This window comes from Hemicordylus capensis, chromosome 5 (genome assembly GCF_027244095.1).
Source record: "Hemicordylus capensis ecotype Gifberg chromosome 5, rHemCap1.1.pri, whole genome shotgun sequence".
NCBI classification, from domain to species: Eukaryota; Metazoa; Chordata; class Lepidosauria; order Squamata; family Cordylidae; genus Hemicordylus; species Hemicordylus capensis.
The window spans coordinates 149775395-149792512 of NC_069661.1; the positions used below are offsets into that span (position 1 = coordinate 149775395).

Below are 17118 nucleotides of genomic sequence, written 5' to 3' on the forward strand. Positions count from 1 at the left end.
ACCGCTCTATAGCTGGAAGCTCTCTAAGCGGTTTACAATGATTTAGCATATTGCCCCCAACATTTCTGGGTACTCATTTTACCGACCTCGGAAGGATGGAAGGCTGAGTCAACCTTGAGCCCCTGGTCAGGATCGATCTTGCAACCTTCTGGTTACAGAGCGGCAGTTTTACCACTGCGCCATCAGGCGCAGTGGTAAAAATTATGAACATATAACACATTTAACACACACACCCCTGGGACTTGGATGGAATTCCAGGGAAAGCTCTCCTCTTACTATTGGAAAAGTACAAAAACCTTCCACGTGCAAGCTTACACGTGGTAAGAAAACTTGGTAACTGAACTATCAAATTGAGACATGTTTGCACCAGAGTAAACCCCTTTCCAGTCCCCCTTTCCTGAGTTAAAAGTCCACTCAAAGAGGCTGGTTAAAATTGCAATGAACAAAAAAATAAAAATAAACTTTATTCAAAATTCTACAGACTATTTCCATCTGAGGCTTTCTCATCTTTAAGTTACAGGTAAAAGTACTCAGTAGATTACAAGGTTCCTTCCAAAAGCACTCCAGCTGATATTGGAGTGGCAAGTTTAAAAATTGTGGTTACCCAGTTGCAAAGAATATGGATGTAAGAAAATACAAAAGCACCCTTAGAAGTTTACAGAGACTTTTGCAGCACCCTGGATGGGTGGGCACAGGCTATGGTTTCTTAGCTTAGTTACATTACAGGAACACAGTCCTAGACCAGTTGCAAGGATATACAGAGCACACGAAAGGAAAATAAAAAGTCTAACACAAACTGACTAACAAACTGTTCCCTAGGCTAAACTTCCAGAAGCCAAAAGACCTGGCCTCCTTCCCCCTTGAACTCACCTCAAACTCCAGGAGAGAAATGAAGCCCCTGCAGTCTTATCTTCCAAGAACTGCAGTCTTCCTTTCTGCAGCCATTTCCCTGGCCACACGTCCGATTGCAAGCCCAACCTAGCTTCAACTGAACAAAGAAACCCCTCCCTTCCTGCCACATGACCCTGTAGATTCCACCCACCTGGTGCAGATAGGCTGATCCCTGGAGATCACCAGCCTGTCAGTCAAGACAGGGTTCACTTCTGGTTCATTCTTTAGGGGAGGGGAGGGATCAGATCAGATCAGAGGCTGATTGTTACAATCATAAGTAAGTTTTTCCAAATAGAATAATGGTATTTAGCCATACAGGCCATGTAATTGGCTATCTTAATGGAAAGGCAAGATGAGCAATATCATCTTGCTAACTTAGCATTTCATCTTGCTAATTCCCCCTCTAACTGAGCAGAGAGGCACCTTTCTAAAGTGGTGATTCTCTTTACTTAGCAGGAGAGCAACTAGTCCTATCCATCCCCAGTACAGCATCCATCCAGTGGCTGTTGCTGGTGACTATCTTATGTTTCTTTTTTAGATTGTGAGCCCTTTGGGGAGAGGAACCAAGTTACTTATGTATTTGTCTGTGTAAACTGCTTTGGGAACTTTTGCTGAAAAGAAGTATATAAAAATTTGTAATAGTAGTAGCAGCAGCAGTAGTAATAGACTTTACATCACACAGAGTCTAATTTCCTGCCCGTTTTTCCTACAGAAGCAGAGTGTTTCCTCCCGGATCTACTTCCAATGGTGCAATCTACCACTAAGAAATTTGGTGGGGGGTGCTTGAAAAGGAATATGCAATCCTCTTCCTGGTCTCTATAAAAATTCTTGAGGCATTTATAAGTGGGAACTGAAGATGGGGTATCCCATGCCGATTCAGCAGAGTTGACTAAGTCTAGAAGCATAGGGAGAGTTGCTGTATGTGAGGTACTAGAGGAGGAAATAAAATAATACTAGCTGACTGGGCGCAGAGCATTTGTGCCCCTAGTTCTCCCTGAATCTTCCCCCCACCACACACCTTCAGCCCCTTGTACATGACTCTTCCCCCGGGTGTCTCTGACGCCCAACAGGCCCGCTTCTCCCCCCCCCCCCCCGGTTTCTGGCTGGCTTTCCCCTGCTGCCGCGACTTCCTCTTCCTGGCAGCCCAGCCGCCTCCTTACCCGGCGGCTGGACCAGGCCTGCCACCACTGCCTCCCCATCCCAGCGGCCACGCAGGGCCCGCCGCAGCTGGGCCCACCACCACCACCTCACATCCTGTCCAAAGTCAGGACCTCTCACAAGTGGTGCCGCCAGTCTCGTGAGAGGTTGCCACGCATCCAAGACCGGCCCGTCTTGGAGAAATAACTGGGTCTTAAACCTCTGGCGATTTCAGCTCCAGGCCAAGGACCTTGACCATTTCAGCTACTTGAATTGTATAGGATTTGGTCTATTCCATAAGAGTCAAATGGGTTGTTGGGAACATTTTCATTACGTGAGGGATCTGATGGGTTCTCTGTGTGAATAGACTTGTTATCTGAATCAGATATGGAGGAGTATTCATCACCTGACTTTAGTTTTTCAGGAACTAAGTTCTTACTGTGAGTTGTTGGAGGAGATATAATTTGCATATCTGGAGAGAAAGGGTGAATAATTTCCTGTGGCTGCTGAAGCAAAGGTTGTGGGAGAGGAGGCAAGTCTAGTGGCCTCTTGAAAGATGTGTCTTGCTCCTTCGAAAGGGCTTGAGGTGGGGAACTGGATGCTAATTTCAGCTTCCTCATTTTCCACATCTTGAACTCATCATAGTCTTATGGTAGTGATGGAAAAGGCATATAGAAAGGATCTCTAAATCTCCCCATCCTTCTAACATAACCTGGATCAAGGACACCTGGAGAACTCCAGTAGTCCATTCTTGTCCTCTATGAAGAGTTTGGGAATGGGCTAGGTACCAGAACTCATATCCTCCTCAATATGGAGCCTGTGCAATGAAAAACCTTTAAAAGTTGAGCGAGGGGGCATTGTATGGGTAGAGCCCAGGACAGAGTCAATGTCCTGAAGAATAGTGAGGTCTTTCAACATTGACGGTGTTGAGGGAAACTCCATTCCAAAACTTGATGATGCTGTAACATTTGTGGGAGGAAGTATTTTGTGGGCTCTTAGAAGCCTCTCTGTTTATGTCTGGGACTACAGGCTTATGGTTCCCACTCTTAACATGCTCAGGAGTCTCATGGGATCCCCGTTTGTTCGCATACTGGGGACAGATCACTTAAAAGCCAGTGGGATGGTCACCCCCAGATTGTGTCTTGCAGCTTAACACAACCTTTACAAGATATAGTTTTTCAGAATATTAACTTAAAGTGTTGACGAGGATTGCAAGAAGATACATCATGTGAACAGCTCTAAATACTCAAAAGCAATATACAAATGCTAAATATTATAAATTATTTGATTTATTTGAGTGGTAAATAGTTTTAATGTCACTATGAATTATTCCATATATAACTCTTTTTAAAATTTTAAATATTAATTCTGGATCTTTTACTTTTTGTCACTCAATTTGAGTTAGAGTATTTTAAGTTAATGGTTTGAAGTTTATTCAGTAAATTGATATGCATATATGAACGTTTGTTGATATTATTACTAAAGCTGACATTGTTGACTACTGAATGCATATGGTGTGGTTTCAATTCATTTTCAAGTGTGTTAAAACCACAAATTTGAATATGAATATAACTTTCATGTGAGAAACAAAGCCCTGTCCTAATAATCAGGGACTCCAATACCATACAAATATGTTGCTCTCAGAATTTCTCACTCTCCTCTGATGAACATTCTTCACCACAGCAAATTGAAACACTAACTGAGGAATAAGATTATCTGTCTTACTGAGGATTCCAAGATTTGCTTCCTCTTACAGATATTGCTGCTGTTATTTCTGTTCAGGCGCGGAGCCAGCCGAGCGGCGGCCTGTGTCCAGCCCCGCTCGGCGGCCCATTCCGATATGCACGTGCACGTGACGTCACGCGCACAGGGCGTGGCTTGGACTCCATGGGAGCCCAGAGTGAACTCCCCCCTCCCACGCCCGGGCCGCCGAGCCCGGGCAAACTCTCTGCTAAGGATTTCAGGCAGCTCCGACTGCCTAATAGAACATTTTTCCCTTCCTCTCCCTCTCTGGAGAGAGAAAGGGGGAAACGTCCTATTAGGCAGCCGACCCTGCCTGAAATGACACGCTGAGAGCTCGTTCGGGCTCTCGGCAGCGCAGGCCACGGCCCCTTGTCATGTGACTTTGTCATGTGAAAAGGGGCGTGGCCTGGGCTGCCGGGAGCCCTAACGAGCTCTCAGCGCATCATTTCGGGCAGGGTCGGCTGCCTAATAGGACGTTTTCCCCTTTCTCTCCCTCCAGAAAGGGAGAGGAAGGGAAAAACGTTGTATTAGGCAGTTAGAACTGCCTGAAATACTTGGCAGAGAGTTTGCCCAGGCTCTTGGCGGCCCGGGCGTGGGAGGGGGGGAGTTCGCTCTGGGCTCCTATGGAGCCCGAGCCACACAGGGAGGGGCTCTCTCGGCGGCTTTTCACCATTGGCGGCTTGGGTTCTTTGAACCCTTTCGCCCAATGGTGGCTCCGTCCCTGTTTCTGTTCCAAAGAAGTGGGAGCAGAAATGTATTAACGAATACAGGCCCCAACTTGTTATCTCTGGCATCTGCTACTCTTGCCTTCAGTTGGACAAGGAAAAACAGTCAATGCCAATGAGAGTAAAGAAGGAAAAGAGCTTCCTTGCACCCTCTGAGAAGGAAACAACAAGGTTTTGCCATAGCTATCTATTTAAAAAGCATATCCAACCTGTGCTAGTGCTTTGTCTGGCAACTTGGTCAGAAGATCTTTGCCTGCTTTTAGGATGATTACTGGCCAGCGATAAGCTTCAGACAGACGTCTTGAAGAATGATATTTTTCAGAGAGATGAAACACTTCAGCGTGATGTCTTTCAAACACTTCAGCATGGTTATCCTCAGCTAAATCAAATTCACTAGCCTCTCCTTTTTCTACGTGCTGCAAAATGTATATATAAAATACAATAAAGATAACATTTTTGAACTATAGTCTGATTTTGATAAGCAAATGTAACCAATTCATTTAATATATTTATATCCTTCATTTCTGTTTCACAACAGGTATCTAAGGCAGCTGACTTGATATATAATAAAACTTAAGCTTTATTTTCAAAAAAATGGCAATTGATAAGCAACTCTGTGGGCATGATAATAGAAAATGTCCACTCAGGTATCAGATGTTACTTCTGCTGCGGCTGTGACTGCTCGGCTTCAATTAAGGGACTCTAAACAAACTTAGGCATATGTATTTGGGTTTACTTTCAAATAAATATATGTAGGATCTGGCTTTTACTAAGACCGAAAAGCAGTAGGTCTAAACTAAGCTGTTATGTGTATGCAACATATATTACAATAAAATATACTATTAATGCTAACAAGTAATCCCACAATTAAATATGCATATTTCATTGCTAAAAAGGTTTCGGAGATTGAAAAAGTCAATTTATTTTTGTTACTCATAAAGGAACTGGAGTTATTACTCGATAACATGACAACATCAAGACAATGAAAAATTATAATGTCAACACACTGGCTGAATTGAGTTTTAATGAGTTTTAATGTGTCTGGGTCTGTCTGGAGATGGGGAGACAGGGGGTGTATCCACTGATTATTGGGCAGCTATTCCAGTGGTGGTGGGGAATAGGAGAAGTAACATTGACAGGTCAGCAGGCCGTGGCAGGGGAAGGGAAATCAGAAACTTAATTGCTGTCTCCCCTTCTGGCTGTCCTGCCAGCTCTTTGACCTTGGAAAGCAATGCTAACCTTCCACAGAGCCTCGTCTTGCTCCTTTATAATACCAGGTTGGTCCAGAATAAACCTGAATTCATCCATGATTTGATTCTGGATGAAGGGGCCGATCTGGTATGTATTATGGAGACTTGGTTGGGGGAGGCTGGTGGTCCAGTCTGGTCCCAGCTTCTTCCTCCAGGGTACTCTGTTGAGGAGCAGGGGAGGGAGGTGGACGGGAGGTGGAGTGGCTGTGGTCTACAAGAACAATATCTCCCTTGCCAGGATCCCTGTCAAAGTGTCTGACCATATTGAATGTATGTACCTAAGTTTGGGGACCAGGGATAGACTGGGACTTCTGCTGGTATACCGATAGCCCTGCTGCCCAACAGAGTCCCTAACTGAGCTGATGGACTTGGTCTCGGGCTTGGCGTTGGAGGCTCCAGGCTTGTGGTGCCAGGGGACTTCAATGTTCACTTTGGGACCAATTTTTCCAGGGCGGCTCAGGAGTTCATAGCAGCCATGATGACTATGGGCCTATCCCATGTGGTCTCAGGACCGACACATATTGCTGGTCACATGCTTGATCTGGTCTTTCACTCTGAACAAGGTGGTGTTCCGTGGGTGGAGACTCCTGTGATTTCCCCATTGTCATGGACGGACCATCAGGTTAAGGTTGGACTCACGACCACGTCCCACCTTTAGGATCGTCTACCCAAGAAGGTTACTGGATCCAATAGGTTTTCAAGAAGGCTTGGAGGGATTTAGTGTTGGCTCTGCTGGTGACCCTGTCGACATTTTGGTGGAGAATTGGAATAATTAACTCACCAAGGCAGTGGACACGATTGCTCCTAAGCGTCCTCTCCGACCCACTTCGAAACTGGCCTCTTGGTATACAGAAGAACTATGGGGGCTGAAGCGGCAAGGTAGATTACTAGAGCACAAGCGGAGGAAGACTCAATTCGAATCCAACAGATTGTTGCACAGAGAGCAAGATCTATGCTCAGGTGATACATGCAGCAAAGAAGCGATTCTTTTCCTCCTGTATTGCCTCCACAAGTTCATGTCCAGCGGAGTTGTTCAGGGATGTGAAGGGGCTAATGTGCGCCCCTTCCCCCTTGAATCAGTACTTAGAACCAACAATTACTTGCTGTGATGTTTTTAATGAGTTTTTTGTGGACAAAATCTCTCATATTTGGGCTGACTTGGATTCAAACTCCACAATTGTTACAGAGACTAATGCCGAGGTGTCCAGCAGCTCCTCTTATGTGATGACCCTGGATCAGTTTCTGTTTGTGACTCCTGAGGATATGGACAAGTTGCTTGGAATGGTGTGGCCTACCACCTGCCCTCTTGATCCTTGCCCAACATAGCTTATACTATCTGCAAGGAGGCTGTTGTAGAGGGCCTGGTAGAGATGATAAATGTTTCTCTGAGGGAGGGCAGGATGCCTCCTTGTCTTAAGGAGGCAGTCATTAGACCACTTCTGAAAAAGCCTGCCTTGGATCCCTCAGAGATAAATAATTACAAGCCTGCCTCCAACCTTCCATGGTTGGGCAAGGTGATTGAGAAGGTGGTGGCCTGCCAGTTACAGGAGGTCTTGGAGGAAATGGATTATCTAGACACATTTAAAACTGGCTTTCGGGTGGAGACTGACTTGGTCGGCCTGATGGATGATCTCCAATTGGGAACTGACAGAGGGAGTGTGACTCTGTTGGTCCTTTTGGATATCTCGGAGGCTTTCGATACTATTGACCATAGTATCCTTCTGGAACGTCTGAGGGGAATGGGGGTGGGAGGCACTGTTTTGCAGTGGTTCCACTCCTACCTCATGGGCAGATTCCAGATGGTGTCTCTTGGAGACTGCTGTTCTTCAAAATTTGAACTTTCATATAGTGTGCCTTGGGGCTCCGTATTGTCTCCGATGCTGTTTAACATCTATATGAAACCACTGGGAGAGATCATCAGGGGATTTGGTACAAGGTGTTATCAATATGCTAATGACACCCAACCTCATTGGAAGAAGGTATAACCTCCCCAAATGTCTCCCTGGAGGCAGTAATGGGTTGAATGAGGGATAACAACCTGAGGCTGAATCCAGATAAGACAGAGGTACTTATTGTATGGGGTCGAAACTTGGGAGACGATTTTGATCTGCTGGTTCTGGATGGGGTCACGCTCCCCCAGAAGAAACGGGTGCTTCTGGATCTGAACCTCTCCCTGGTGTCCCAGGTCGAGGAGGTGGCCAGAGGTGCTTTTTATCAGCTTCGGCTGATACACCAGCTGCATCAATTTCTTGAGATGAACGACCTCAAAACAGTGGTACATCTGCAGGTAACCTCTAGGCTGGATTACTACAATATGCTCTATGTGGGGCTGCCTTTGTACATACTCCGGAAACTGCAGTTGGTTCAGAATGTGGCAGCCAAGTTGGTCTCGGGGTCATCTAGGAGAGACCATATTACTCCTGTGTTGAAGGAACTGCACTGGCTGCAAATACATTTCCAGACAAAATAAAAGGTGCTGGCCATTACCTATAAAGTCCTAAACAGCTTAGGCCCTGGGCATTTAAAAGAATGTCTTCTTCGCCATGAGCCCCACTGCCTGCTAAGATCATCTGGAGAGGTTCACCTGAGGCTGCCGCCAACTCGTCTGGTGGCTACTCGGGAACAGGCCTTCTCCATTGCAGCCCCTGGACTTTGGAATGCGCTCCCTGTTGAAATAAGAACCTCCCCATCTCTGGCAACTTTTTAAAAGGCACTGAAGACACATTTATTCACTCAGGCTTTTAATTAGATTTATAGTTTTAAATAATTTTAATACTGAGTTTTAAATGTTTTTAATCTTTTAAATGATTTTAATTGTTAATTGATTTAATGTTTTAAATGATTGTAATTGTAAACCAGCCAGAGACGCAAGTTTTGGGCGGTATAGAAATATTATAAATAAAAAAATATAAGGAGCCAGTGGAGGAGTGCCTGCCTGATGTTTCCCTTCTGATGGGCTTATTCAAGGGGAAGAAGCAAGTGTAGGGACAGATCATGGATCAGGGACAAAGTAACTCCAGAAAAGAGGAGAACTTCCCATCTTGTAGCAATCCTTCACTAGCATCCAGATCCTTACTGGTAGAACTCACCTGGGGCTTTTCCAAAATGGCTATTTAAGGGTGCTTCCCTATACTTTGCTATGCTTAGGGTAGGGGTAGCATTTATATGAGCAAATGATTTACAGTGACTGCAATAGAGTGCTGTACATACAGCAAACTGGTTTTTTCCATTGAAATTCATGATGATGGCCAGTTACTGTGCAGTATCTGCAACCTTAAAAAGAAGCACATTGGGTGAGTGTTGAAAACTCCATCTATTATGGGGAGCCGTTTGGAGAGACCGCTGGGGAAGCTTCCTGGAAAGTCTGCTCATAATTCTTATGTTTCCACGGGCATCTGACCCCAGTCTTGCTCCAGGATTAGAAACAATGATTACGACTATGCAGGATTAGGACTAAGCAAAAGTTTAAGCACTTTCCCTTCTCCCATTCTGCTTATCTTCTTATACAGGAAAATAAATTACACCAATGAACCCAACATAAGAGCAAGAACTGATTACAAAATTCCGTGGAACATACCTCAACATATCTTTTAGCCTTTTTACTAAAATTAGCCTGTTTTTTCCAAGCTGTTAGGATAACCTTCTGAAAAGCGCAATGAAAGACCTTTTCTATCCTTGCTGCTGCACCTGGGAGAAAGATTTGATCACGAAAGCAAGGACATGAATACATTTTTTTAAAAGCAAGCATCCAACATTCTAGGAAAAAACTTGACCATATGTTAAACATAGACATAACAGCCGACATTCTCACTGTAATGAGAGCTAATGCAAGGCATATATAAATCTGATCATAGAACTTGCAGATAAGCATCAAAAACATGACAAAACATAGGTAATGGACAATGCATGCATCATCTCTGCTTAATAAAGCTCTCTTCAACAAAACTATTAAAATATCTAAACCATTCCAAATATATAAAGCAAATTGTGTCCTGAATGGTAATCAGGACATACCTATCCATAGGATTTTTAAAAAAACAAAAAACAAAAAAACAACCCATTAACACAAATAGTACTTTAACATTTCTGATCCAAGACAGGTGGAATATGGAGAACTATGACTGAAGAAGAAGGGGGAAAAGACTGTACAATCAAACTCTACATTTAAGTATGGCTGGATTCAGACAGACACTATAACCGCAGTTAATTGTGACAGGTGTTACAATTCCTAACTCCAATTCGCACTGCAGACATACAGCAAAACGTGGCCAGCTTAACTGGAGTTGAAGGAGAGGGGAGCCCCTCCCTGTCGCTAAGCCTCTCAGCATCATCCCAGCCAGCTCTGCGGCCAGACTGTGAGCAAAGTGTCACCATGTCAACTGCTCAGCCACGATTGGCCTCAATCTCCGAGGGAGCGTGCCGTGCACGGTCGTGCATTTTTGAAGCACTCAGCCTGTCCTCAGCAGGGGAAGTGCACTGAAAGCCCTTTAAATGCTCTGCAATGCCAGTGCTGCTTCTATCAGCCATGGCACCCCTGCAAGTGAAAGCACCACGCAAACTCCAATTCCCAAGGGGGTTGGGGGCCCAGGTGGGAAATACCACTTTTAGTGCTGGAGGGGAGAGGGAAACCCACATTTGCTATAATGGGATGTGCAGATGGGGGAGGGCAAAGGTTGCTGGGGGGTCTGCCCCCCCCCACACCACCATGGCTAGAGAAGATGTTGTGAGAGCAGGTATTGGCAGAGCACTCCAAACAGACCCATCACAAAGCTGTTGTAAATAGCTTGCTGCCCAGAAGGCTCATACTTTCATGAGAGGGCCAGTCTACTGGGGGCCTGTTAAGGTGCTATCCCCACCCACAGACTGTGAGCTCATGACCTGAGCTGCCCACTTAATCACCAGGGAATCCAATGGGGGCCCACTCTAAGGCCCACTGACTCTCTTTGTTGAAAAATGGGGGGAAACCCACTACTTCCCTCTCCCCAAGGCTTTCTTTCTTAAGTCTTGCATGCACCCCAGAGATCATTCCCACACCCATGTGCCATAGCCTGGCCGTGCATACAGCCGTAGGGTGGGTCAACAGGGCAGTCTATTCACTCAAGTTTTGAAAATCCCGGGTCCAGTCCGTCTGTGCACCATATGCAGATAAGCGTATGGGGAATCGGAGGACACGGGGAATCGCAAGAGAGGCTACTTTCCTTTGATCCCCCAACCCCGGGACAGCTGAGGCACCTGCAGCTGCCACTGGCGATGGTGCACCTGTGCATAGGTGTAAATGGCCAAGCAGGTGGCTACTCCTGTCAACTGCACGGTTGACAGGAGGAGCATGGCATTTCCCCCCTGCACTACCACCTCTTGCCTGGGGTTTGGAAATCAGTGCAAAACCAGTTATAGCTGAGTCAGCAGTTTGGCATATCTCTTTGGCGGCAAAACTGCAGTTTTCGGCGACGAAACTTTGAGAAAATCGAAGGTTCCAACTGGAGTTTGGCAGGGAAAAACGGAGTTTGCTTTTGGACTGTAACTGCGGTTTCTTGCATCTGGGGGTACTGCAGTTATGAACTTGGCCAGCTATAACAGCAGTTATAGTGTACATGTGAATCAGTCTTATGTAATCTACTACTACTATGAATATTTATATAGCGCTCCTCAACCAAAGTTCTCAAAGTAGTCCACACAGAAAAAATAAATACACAGATGGTCCCCTGTCCCCAAAGGGCTCACAATCTAAAAATCTATATATCAGATACACAACAGAATGAATATTCTGTCTAAAATATGGCTCAAGAAATAAAATCTTAGACTGTTCCTGAGTTCATAAAAATTCCTTAACATGTGTATGTTTATAAAGAGAATCCAATTCATGAGACATATCTAGAATTGAGCCATGGTTGGTTGGAATTATAATTGTTAAATGAGTTCTCTATCAAGTTTTTATACTGACATTTAAAACAAACCTATAAGCAATGGGACATACAAATGCACTTATCATGTTGCTCATCGAAACTAAATTTCTAATTCTTTATTCTTTTTAACCAGTTTGTCATTTGAAAATAACTGCTGTGAAAAGAAAACATTCTGTCTTTTCATTTAAAAGTAGACATAGCAGCTGACATCCTGACTAAATTAATTAATAGAAGTCCCACTGAAATTAATAGGACGAGTGAGTCATGACTAACTTGTCCTATTAATTCAAATGAGACCTGTCGAGTAATTTAGTAAGGATTATCAACCAGTAAACTATATGAATGAGCTCTGCACAGCTATTTGCAAATTCAAAAACTAAGCACTTTAATAAGGATAAAATACTGTTTTTGAAATATATAAAGCATTTGATACAAAGACTTACGTTCATGTTGCTTCCTGCGAAATTGCACCCAATCCCTCCACTTTATCATAATTAAATGTAATAATTTGCGCTCATGGAAGTGTCTTGCCAAAGAGAACTTCTTTTGAAGCGTCTCTCTAGTATTTCTTGTCAGCGCACAGTACTTTATCCAGGCACTGCAATCATGAAGCCACATTTTTTTAAAAATTTTTAAATGAAGATTTTAACCTAGATGAAAGGAAATTACAAAAACCCACAATTCGATAGAAATCATATGGAAAATGTATCCCTCAAAATCAATGGGCTCAGAATCTATATATTTAATTCTCTTTGGACATGCGTGCCCAGGATTTGGCGGCGGAATTCTCGCAACACACTGCGAGAGTTCCGAAGTGAGGACTGAGGAGGAGAGGGGGAAGTAAGTGCTGGCGGTGGCCGGCCGGCGGGCAGAGGAGGGGGGAGAGAAAGGCGGCGGCAGGCAGCAGGCGGGGGGAGAGAAAGGCGGTGGTGGGCAGCAGGAGAGAAAGGCAGCGGCGGGCAGCGGGCGGGGGGAGAGAAAAGCCACGGCGGCAGGCAGGCAGGGCGAGGAAAAACGGTGGCAGCGGGGTCCTTCTTGGCCGCCCGCTGCAGCTCTGTATGGGGGGAGGAACAGGAGGGGAGGAGGGCTAGAGAGCGCAGGCCGGAGGGAAGGGGAAGAGAGGAGAGACCAGGGCAGGAGGAAGAGGGAGGGGGAAACAGATGGCCCCAAAGCGCCGCACAGATGCTCTGTGAGGGGTTGGCTAGTTAAGTTATATTTTACTAAGAAGCATTAATCTCCCCCCCACACATTTTAACCATTTACACTCAGTTTATATTACCTTTTATCTTGCAATATAATTAGTCAGTATGTGAATAGCATCTTTCACTAAAATATGTGATTATTAAGATGCTGAGTCAGGGGCGAAAGTCTGTCTTTGGCCATAACTCCATATTAGAAATACTGTAGTCTTCTGGGTGAGGGTGGGGTTCAAAGAGGCACCCTGTTCTCGCTGACCTGCATGCTGGATCTGCATCCTTGCTCTTGGGCTGCAGTCTGCTTGCCTCATCAAGACCTCATAATGGAAGGGAAGAGGGTTGCCCACATCTTCTTCCTTCACTCCCAAGTGGCTTCCTCAATCTGGGAAATGAACTGTTACCTACGCTGTCCCCAACTCTGCCTCCTATCCTTCCTTTCTCAAATACCTCAAGGCAGAAGGCACCCATCCTGTCATGCAATGACTGGCCTCTCACATGGCTTCAGGACCAATGAGCAGGTGGAGCACTGTTCCCATTACCTAGTTAATTGGGATGGCACCCCTTGGCTGTTTCCAAATGGACCACTGGGGTGCAAATATTTGAATCCACAGACACCTTCCCCTGATCCAGGTGAGCCTGGAGAGCAGCACTGGCAGGTGAGTTGTGTGGCGAACCTCCTGACTGCAATGCAGGATCTTAGACAGCTTCCTTAAAGACTCTACTGTATTTGTCTAAATTTGAGAGCATTATGGTGCGGGTAGCTTGTGAACAGGGGCTACTCCTGTTGAAAGATTCCTCAATGATTGGAGACCGTCATAGCATTACTGATGTGTTGCAGTACAACCAGCAGGACTGAGAAGAAAGGAGGATGAAAGGACACGAAGCACGATGCTAGACTAAAGGGTGTTTTATTATCAGATAAGCAATCAGTGACAACTTACTCAGTGGCAAAATTTTGCACTATGGCTAGCAGAGTGCGCTGTGGATTAATAGAGGACTCCTCCAGTCTATAATCGGGTAAACTGAGCAATGATAAATTATTGAATTTAAATTTGTATCTGTGCATATTAATAATAATAATAATTATAATAATAATAATTATTATTATTATTCAATTTCATATTTCATTTCAATTATTATATTTTACTTTATTATACTGGTACAGTTGTCCCAGTATAGTTAAGATGACGAGAGTTTTGAACTCATTGTTAATTAAATTGTTTTAAAGTATTTTTAGTTGGTTTTTAATGGTTCCGAACTGTTTTACAATTGTTTCAACATTGTTTTAAGCAGTGTGTTTTAAATGGTGTTTGTTTTTATGTTTTTAAACTTGTTCTGCACCGCCCAAGGCCTTTGGATTGGAGCGGTTTAAAAATGTAATAAATAAATACATAGTAAGCCCTGAACATTCTATTGCTTATGAGATCAAAAATATCCACCACTCCTCCAAATCTGGAGCAAATCCATCGCAAAACGGCTGAGATACAGCAGTTTAAGTGTTTAACTCCTGAAAAGAGGTTGCAAAATGTTGGTGACATTTTTCACCACAGATAATGCATATTTTTAAATGTTTTATGTCTTTTTATCATTCCCCCAAAATTAACGTCTATACTAGACTGGTGCCTTTTGCTGGTTTGAAAAACATCAAGCAATTATGTTTTGAAATCCTCATAATAAAAAGAGAAAATAACTAAAGGAAAGTTAGCTAAGAGTACAACTGAGTCTGCCCACTGAGAATTCTGAAGCCAAATTTGGAAGGACCAAGTCCTGGCAACTTCTAGCAAGTGACTTCCTGGTTCTGAACATTGGTGCCTGATAAGGACAATCTATGAGCACTCTGTCACTTGTATCTAAAAATGGTTGTAAAAAACAACCATTCTCCCCCATCCCTTTCCTTCCCTGGGCTTTGGTTTTCTCTGCCCCATTTTTCTCACCCCCACCAAAGTTGGGAAGCAGAGCCCCTCAGCAAAGCTTGGAATAAATTACTAGAAAGTAAGCCCATTGATTCCACTGGAGTTTACAGGAATCAGGACCAGAAGAGATCCTAGGCAAGCCTTTGGGCTTCTTTTTTTCTCTTCTAAGCCCTTCCGAAAAGCATAGAAGGGGGGAACCCCATTTATTTTTATGGGGCTTAACTTTGAGTAAAAATGTACAATGTAAAAATGTATAGGATTAGGACCAAGGACTCCATGCTAGGAAGTTCTGAAGGAGAAAACGCAAGGAAATCCTAAAAAACATTCCCACCCAGCACCAAGAAAAAACAGGTTGCTTACCTGTAACTTATGATCTGGATGGGGTCCATTGTAGCCATAAGAAATGGGTTCTGCGCCTGCGCAGGGACCTTGTGGGCTGATTAGCTCCTCTCGCCTCCCCCGCCGCCTGCACGTGCTGTGTCTTGTCCGTTAAGATTGGCGGTTGGGGTGCCTCCTTTCAGTTTCTCGCAGACCGCCCATATGGATGATCCACAAGATAAATAGTCTCACTGTCCACCTACTGACTCTGCAGCGGGGATGGTTTGGGAGGAACTTATGGCTACAATGGACCCCATCCAGATCATAAGTTACAGGTAAGCAACCTGTTTATCTGGATGAGGTCCATTGTATCCATAAGAAATGGGTGATTAGCAAGCTTCCCCCTTAAGGAGGTGGGTGCAGACGACCCTTGGCCTATGCTAATACCCTCTTTAGAACAGTTCTCCCAAAATTTGCCTCCCGCGCCATTCTCAAATCTATAGCATAATGCTTGACGAATGGTAGCTGGAAAGACCATGTGGCTGTCGTGCAGATATCTGACATCTTGATGCCCAACAGATGGGCTGCTGATGTTGCATATGCCCTCGTAGAATGGGCTTGCACTGTCTTGGGCGGTGTCACCTTCTGACATTTATAAGCGTAAAAGATAAGCTCCACAAGCCAATGTGCTAAGCGTTGCCAAGATATCGGGCGGCCTTTACACTGTCCCTTATATGAGATGAAGAGCTTCCTACTCTTCCGGAAAGCATGAGTCCAATCCAGGTAATATAGAAGCGTCCTCCTCACATCTAACGTGTGTAGTGCCTTCTCCAAATCCGTCTCCACATCCTGAAAGAAGGTTGGCAGGATTATCTCCTGATTCAAATGAAACTCCGTCATCACCTTTGTGTGGAAACGCGGATCAAGCCGCATCACAACTTTGCGAGGATAGAACTGTGTGTAAGGCTTATCCATACGCAGAGCTGTCAATTCGCTTACATGCTTAGCCGTTGTGATTGCTATCAGGAAAGCAGTTTTTAATGACAGAAGTTCAATGGGTATCATTGCCAAAGGCTCAAATGGAGGTTCTGTAAGAGCCGACAACACCAAAAACAAACTCCACTGTTCCATAGGGCGATGTACAGGCGGGTACAAGTTGTTAAGGCCCTTTAAGAAGCGCTTACACTCTGGGTGGGAAAACACCGTGGAGTCATCCCAACCCCTGTGCTTCGCCGAAATGGCCCCCAGATGTAGTTTAATAGAGACGCTTGCCAGGCCCTTCAACTTCAGCGAAGTCAGGTACATCAACACCTCTCATGGAGAAGCGCGCATAGGTTTGATCCCCTTCGCTCTCATGTAAGCTTGATAGCGCTTCCACTTACAAGCGTAATTACACCTTGTTGACTCGCGTCTACTATTTAAGAGAATATTCTTCAAAACCCTATTTTCCAGGCAGTCATCTTCAGCGCCTGGACCTCCGGATGTAACACTTTTCCTTGCTCTCTGTGCAACAGGTCCGCCTTTTGCGGGAGCCTGCGGAAATTGCCCCCCGACAACTGCAGCAGCAGGGCAAACCACGGCTGGCGCGGCCACCAAGGAGTTAGAAGGATGCAACTCGATCTGTCTCTCATCACCCGTGCTACTGTGTGACCCAACAGAGGTAGCGGCGGAAACAGATACAGCAGCCCCACATTCCAAGTGTGTCGAAATGCATCCCCTCGGGAGCCCTGGCCCATGCTCGCATGAGAGCAGTAGTTGACACACTTTTTGTTGGCAAGAGTTGCAAACAAGTCTGTTGAGGGGACCCCCCAGTCCTTGAACACCTGCCCGAGATATACAGTCTTTATCTCCCACTCATGCCTTTGGCCATAGTCCATGATCCTGCTCAGGTCGTCGGCCAAGCAATTGTCTGCCCCACGTATGTGGATTGCCATCGGGTAGACTGAGTGCTGAATGCACCAATTCCAAATCTTTTGGGCTAGCAGACACAACATTAAGGAGACTGCCCCCCCCCCGGTGATTGAGGTAGGCGATAGCCGTTG

At 45.0% G+C, this 17118-nt stretch overlaps 1 protein-coding gene across 7 annotated transcripts in view; it reads right to left on the minus strand.

Annotated features, from left to right (window-relative positions):
- The window catches only part of FBXL13 (F-box and leucine rich repeat protein 13), a 176894-nt gene that overhangs the window by 121646 nt on the left and 38130 nt on the right, over positions 1–17118 (minus strand). For 6 of the 7 annotated variants that reach the window (XM_053258482.1, XM_053258478.1, XM_053258477.1 and 3 more), the window contains exons 5-7: positions 12093–12247; positions 9324–9433; positions 4706–4912 (exon numbers count right to left, since the gene is read on the minus strand). In XM_053258482.1, coding sequence (XP_053114457.1) covers positions 4706–4912; positions 9324–9433; positions 12093–12247 — 472 coding nt within the window. Of the gene's footprint in view, positions 1–4705; positions 4913–9323; positions 9434–12092; positions 12300–17118 lie in introns of all 7 variants that reach the window. The other variant, XM_053258483.1, reaches the window with a different exon arrangement.